The 6,000-nt window shown below is 48.0% G+C and overlaps 1 protein-coding gene across 1 annotated transcript in view; it reads left to right on the top strand.

The window, feature by feature from the left end:
* The first annotated feature begins 4,615 nt into the window (after positions 1 to 4,615).
* The window catches only part of AGK (acylglycerol kinase), a 38,646-nt gene continuing 37,261 nt past the window's right edge, over positions 4,616 to 6,000 (top strand). Inside the window, exon 1 of the mRNA XM_040594343.1 lies at positions 4,616 to 4,798. Within this exon, the coding sequence (XP_040450277.1) occupies positions 4,689 to 4,798 (110 nt within the window). The 5' untranslated portion in view covers positions 4,616 to 4,688. The remainder of the gene's footprint in view (positions 4,799 to 6,000) is intronic.

Here is a 6,000-nt window from a genome sequence, read left to right as displayed (position 1 = left end):
GGTAGATGTGCCTGCAATGCTGAAGCTCCCATCCCACAGCCTGACAGAGACACTCAGCCAGTCCTGCTCCCCTCCACCAAGGAGAAGGACTCTTCCTCGTCATGCTTGGTGTTCAGGTTCATGTAATTAAAACAAAGAATTATAACCTCCCTCACCATGCCAGAGGCATGGAGACATTTAGAGTCTGGGGCTTTTCTCATCAGCCGCACAGGAGTTTGAAAGTTGTGTGAAGATGCTCTGCCTGTCACTCTGGCCACGGTGATATTATTTATGTGTGAAAAGGTGGGGGCAGGGGCAGACTACAACCAGACGCTGCCTTAGTCTGGCAGGAACATGGACTTACATTGGTGCAGCAAACACACAGCTCCTACAGAGCAATACATTTGGTCTCTGCAATACAAGCAGCTATTTGCATTTTACTTCTAAGGAAGCTCCTGAAGACATACGATCACTGTGATGGCAGGAGATGTGGTTGACAGCATTGTTGCTTGATACCCTCAGCCCATCCTTCACTGCGTCATGAATGCCAGAATAACCAGCAGGCAGAGGGGTCTCAGTTCTCTGGTGCTGTAAGGATGACAAATGACTGCTGAACTAGGGGGTGTCCCTTTCTTTTAGGAACACACAGGCACATATCCTTCATGTTACCATTGTGCAAAAACTCTCTTCTGCCCTTGTACAGTGCTGACACAGAACTTATTGGAGATGTAGGATGGGATCATCCAGTTCAGCCATATGACATGGCTAGAATTAGCTTTCAGACTACAAATTTGAATAAAGCCTAAGTACTAGTACTAAGTGAGGGCTTCTGTTCCTGATTTTTAAGGTCCCACTCAAAGCTACATACCGAGTGATGAAACCAGTGACTTCAGTAAAATGATTATGTATGTTCAACCCCATCCTCAAAGAAATGACAGAATGAGAGAAAAACAGCAACCCAGATGAATTAGCTGAGGTGAGGACTTGAGGACAGATTGTGCTGGACAGAAAACAAGACTAAATAATTCTTTGTCTTTATCAATTGTAGGGCATTGCCAAGTAGTAGACAAAAATCTCTCAACTGTTTCACCCATATTGTCTGGCTAAGAAGAGAACTGAGGTGGCTGAGCAGGTGACTTTCCTAAAGTTACAAACAAATTTGTCCCTGAAGCATGGTCATGTATCTGAGGCTTGTTCTGCTAACAGGCTTGGCACTGATGGTAGAGAAAGGATGATAAAAAATTACTCTTAAAAAATAGGTCAGACACGAGTAACTAGGATGAGGTACTCACCTGTCTTCACACACAACTTGTGTGATAATTTTAGGTGAGACATCCCCAGTCAAGTATTGGAGTTACAGAGCAGCTTTTCAAATTACTTTTTTAAACAAGCCATCTAGCAATTATAAGAAAACAAAACACATATTCCATCCTTCTCTGAGCAGTTTTTTTGAAAAAGGTAGCAGTCATTTTACTTGGCCTGAAAAATAGCTACAGTACATAATCTAGAGGATGTTCAAGATCAACCTTTTATCCTCTCATTTTCCGTTGCACACACTCTTAATACTTATTTCTATTATTATGCCTAATACTCTAATTCTATTGATCTGACATGGAGAAAACTAGGAGAGCTAAAAGAGAAGAACCTGGTATATGCAGGTGTGATCTACCTTGAGGGTGATCAGATGGCCACAGCCAAAAACTAGGACGTACGTGTTTGCCCAGAGGGATTTCGGAATGGATGCTGCATTTTAAGTAAAGCCAAGTAATGAGACAAATACACAATCTGTCACTGTTGTCTGCAGTGTTTATTTCTTCTAAGGGCGGTTCTCTTCAAAAAGCCCCATCTCAATATCATCAGCCCAAATTCTCAAATAACACCACAGAATCCCAGAATGGTGGAGGTGGGATGGAACCTCTGGAGCTCATCCAGTCCAGCCATGCTACTCAGAGCAAGGTCAAGTCCCTCTGCTAGGGATGTTGAAAGACAACTAGTATCTGAGCTAAAATTTCTCATTTATACTAACTCTGATGTGTTTTCATGCATAGGAACTCAGGAAAATTTCCATTCAGTCATCTTAGTGATATTCAGGTCTTTCATACATTTAAGTGTTTTTCTGGTGGCTCCAAACATGTATCGGCATACTAAAGAGGCTTTATGTTAAAAATTCAAGCTTGTTTTGGAAGCATTGTTAATAAACACAGCTATATTCAGCAGATTTGTTTGTGAAATAGGAAGTTACAGATGCTTGTAAATTATTTGTGGCACCTCATGAGAATTATGAATTTGAAAAGTATTTATCAGTTTTCATAAGCTAAGGAAAGCAAGATGAGAGTACTAGTATCTGTTGCTATCGTTGTTAGCAGTTGCCCGCACCACCTGAATCCTCACAAAAAGTAGGACAAGACCAAAAAAAAAAAAAGAAAAAAAAAAAAGAAGTAGGACATTTAATCACTCCACACCACCTGGAACATTCAGCATTGCATCAAGTGCATGTACCCAGTACACGAGATGCACTGGACAGATGAACCTGGAATGTTTAAGTGGGAAGTGACAGCTACTGGATGAGAGTGTGCCTGAAATACTCATCAGAAGCTGACCATTTAATGTTTTTCTTAGAAAAACATCCCAACTCTTCTGCTTTACAAAACTAAGGGAAAAGAAAACTCAAAACATAGTAGGGAAACAAATCCATGGGGTTTAATCTGCTTTCCTTATCATCAACAGAAAATGTCTCCTGGTCCACCTTCTGCATCATCTTGATTTTTGCAGAAAAGAGTTTTGCATACCCAGAGTCCTAAAATTAGCCTCAAGCAGCCCCCTTATGTTACTACTCACATCCCATCCAGACATCATTAAGCAGAAGGATTTGGAGAAGCTTTTCACAGAAAAGCCATTTTATTGACTTTGACATTTTTTGTAAACATTCAGATTTTGCTGAAAACAGCATTTTGCAGGAGGGAAGAAAACATTCTGAAAAAAAATTTCTGCCCAGCGTCATGTTCATTACCCTGACCTGCTGGCTGCTGCCAGACTGCATCCTTGTCTCGAGCCTTCCAGCGTGAGTCACTGTCAGAGGAGGACAGAGGTCTACAAAGGTGGCATTACTTCCTCACAGCACTGATGTAGCTGACAGTTCATTCCGAGCGTCCTGCCATCTCTGGTGTGCTCTCGCAGGACTGGGTGCCTTTGGGTGTTAGCCACACACGGCTCCATGCAGCGCTTCTGTGAAACTTCTGGGGCTGCTCACCACCCCTCAGGCGTAAGGGAAGCCATGGCCCGAGGTCATGCTGGAAGTGAGAGAAAGCTTAGAAATATCTAGATTAATAGGATATGGAAAACTTAGAATAATTAGAATTCTCATTGTATGTACAAAGAGGAGCTTCACAGTATGACTTTGCAAATTAGGCCCGGTTCTGGGGCCCTTTGTACTGATAAGATGGACCTGGGGTGCTTGTGTGCTGATAAGAAGACACTGGTATGGGAACACCTGTGCCTTGAGATAGGAAAACTGGATCTGTCCTGGTTTTTCCTTTGTACTGACAAGATAGACCTGGGATGCTCTGTGTACTGATAAGAAGACACTGGTACGCGATCTATCCTGGTTTTTTGGTTTTGAAGAAACTCGAGACAACGACCCCCACGACCACCACCAGGAGACAGTGTGCAAGCGCAAATGGGAGGAAACATGTTAATGACTTCTTGGTAGACTAATTATCCTAACCCAACCTATTATCGGGCATCTGTTGAATATGTATGAATGTATACTTTGAATCACACATGCACAATGAGTCGGAGCAGCAGGTGCTTTTGAAGTTATCCACCCTGATGCCCACTGGTGAATTAAACATACCTGCTTTATAACCTATCCTGAGTAATAAAGTTTAATTCCGCATGCCAGAAGAGGCCACTAGCCACTGGATTGTCCCAAAGCTTTTTCCATCGTAAGGTCAAGCCTTGCCACTTGGCTGTAGTTGTGTTCCTGCCTTTCGCTGGCAGGGTGTTCATGCTGCTCGCGGCAGCACGGCATCCCTGCGATGATGGTCTGTTTTCCATAAGTGGTTGAAGACATTTCTCGTGGCGCCTGCGGTCAGCCATTGGTGGGGCTCAGACAGCAAACCCCAGGTCCTTCCAAGCCAACATTTATTGTAGCTGAATCTTCCAGAATATTTTGGGGGTTTGGGAGGAGGACACTGGATATTTCTACCAGTGGGAAACACGCACCTATTCACCTCTGCCCTCGGCTAGGCAGAGAGCCCCCTGCTCCCCCGGGCCTGCTGCCCGTGGCTGGGGTCACCTTATGGTGGCTGGAGGGTGGCGCAGGCTGGCCAATACCGGCACGGTGGGGCCAGGAGAGCCCCCAACCCGGTCCGGGAGAGCCCCCCAGCAAGAGCCGGGAGAGCCCCCCAGCAAGAGCCGGGAGAGCCCCCCAGTCGGGTCCGGGAGAGCCCCCCAGTCGGGGCCGGGAGAGCCCCCCAGTCGGGGCCGGGAGAGCTCCCCAGTCGGGGCCGGGAGAGCCCCCCAGTCGGGGCCGGGAGAGCTCCCCAGTCGGGGCCGGACCCCGGCAGGGACCGCCCGGCCTCCTCAGGAGGCCACGAGGGCCGCGGTGCGCGGAACGCTGGAGCCGGGGGACGCGTTTCCAGCCGAGCCGGGCCGGGCGGCGGGAGCGGCTGCACGGCGGCTCCCGCCGGCCCATCCTGAGGGGCGGCATGGCCGGGGCGGTGAAAGTGCTGACGACCCTGAGGAATCACTGGAAGAAAACCACGTTCGGGGTCTGCCTGCTGAGCTGGGGCGGGAACTGGCTCTATGGGAAGCACTGGTAACTGCCGGCTGGGGCGGGGCGGGCCGGGCCCGGGGGCCGTGTGCCCGCGGGGCTTTCGGAAGCGACCGGCCCCTTGCGGCGGGGGCATCGCCGCCGGGTGCGCATGGGGTGCCCGGGCTGCCGGCACTCTGCCTCGAGCGGTCTCCCATCGCGGCTGTTCAAGTGGGGTCTCCCCTCAGAGGGGCTGCGGTGCCTTGAGGGGACGGCGCTGCCTCCCCCTCCGCAGCCGTGAGCTCGGGAAGGCTCCGTGCCTTTTCGTGACTTCCCGCCTTGGCCTTGCTGGAAGTTTCAGTCTGGTTCGGGTGCTGGTTTGAAACAGAGGTGTTGGCGGGGGTGGGTTGAGTAACGTTGGGGCTTGCCGAGGAGGAGGAAGGTTTCACTCTCCTGACTTAAAAAAATTGCCAAGCACGTGCCATCGGGTTGCAATATTACAAGGATGAGTGAAACCAGTCTGGGCACTACACCTGGAAATGGTGCCGCTGGTACCAGGCTGATGGGAAGGCACCACCACAGCACGGTGGTCGTGTGCCTATGGGTTTTCCCACCTCCATTTTTTCTTTTAATGGTGCCGGACACCTTGTGAAAGATGCCAGATCGCTGTTGCGTGGGCACGTGTGCCTGCCTTGGGGCACGGTGGAGTCCCGTGCCTCGCCAGTGCACCTGCTTTGCCACTGTCATCCACACAGCCATAAGGAGCCCGCCAACTGCTGCAGCAGCAGTACTGCTAACGTCAGTGGTACCAAGCATGGTGTCATTTCCGCTGTTTATCTGTAGAGCAAATGTTCCTTTACAGTAAGCAAAATCCTCGTTTGCAATTTTTTAATTGCTAGGCTTATATTTTAATCCCTGTCCTTCAAGATTATGGTGAATACATTTGACTAAAATGCAAGTAAAGCCAAATTATTTTCCAAGAATTGTTACTTTTGGTGTTGCTGCTTATCCTGTCACCGTCTTAATGCCTTTTTACTTGTTAAGCAGTGATTTTAGCGGTGTTCTTTGCTGCTGCCAAAACATCGGTGGAAAATTTAGGAAAATAAATCTGTTTTTATTGTTTGTTATACTTTCCTTCTTTATTTATTATATATTTCCTTTGCCTAGGGACTTCTGCATTAAATCAGCTTTTGATTTGAATGGTACATCTAGTTTAGTTGCTTACTTATTACCTGAAGCACTAAGGCTCAGTTGAGTGCAGGGCAACT

The sequence above is a fragment of the Falco naumanni genome, chromosome 5 (assembly GCF_017639655.2).
Source record: "Falco naumanni isolate bFalNau1 chromosome 5, bFalNau1.pat, whole genome shotgun sequence".
Lineage (NCBI taxonomy): Eukaryota > Metazoa > Chordata > Aves > Falconiformes > Falconidae > Falco > Falco naumanni.
This window is presented reverse-complemented; position numbering and strand designations above follow the sequence as displayed.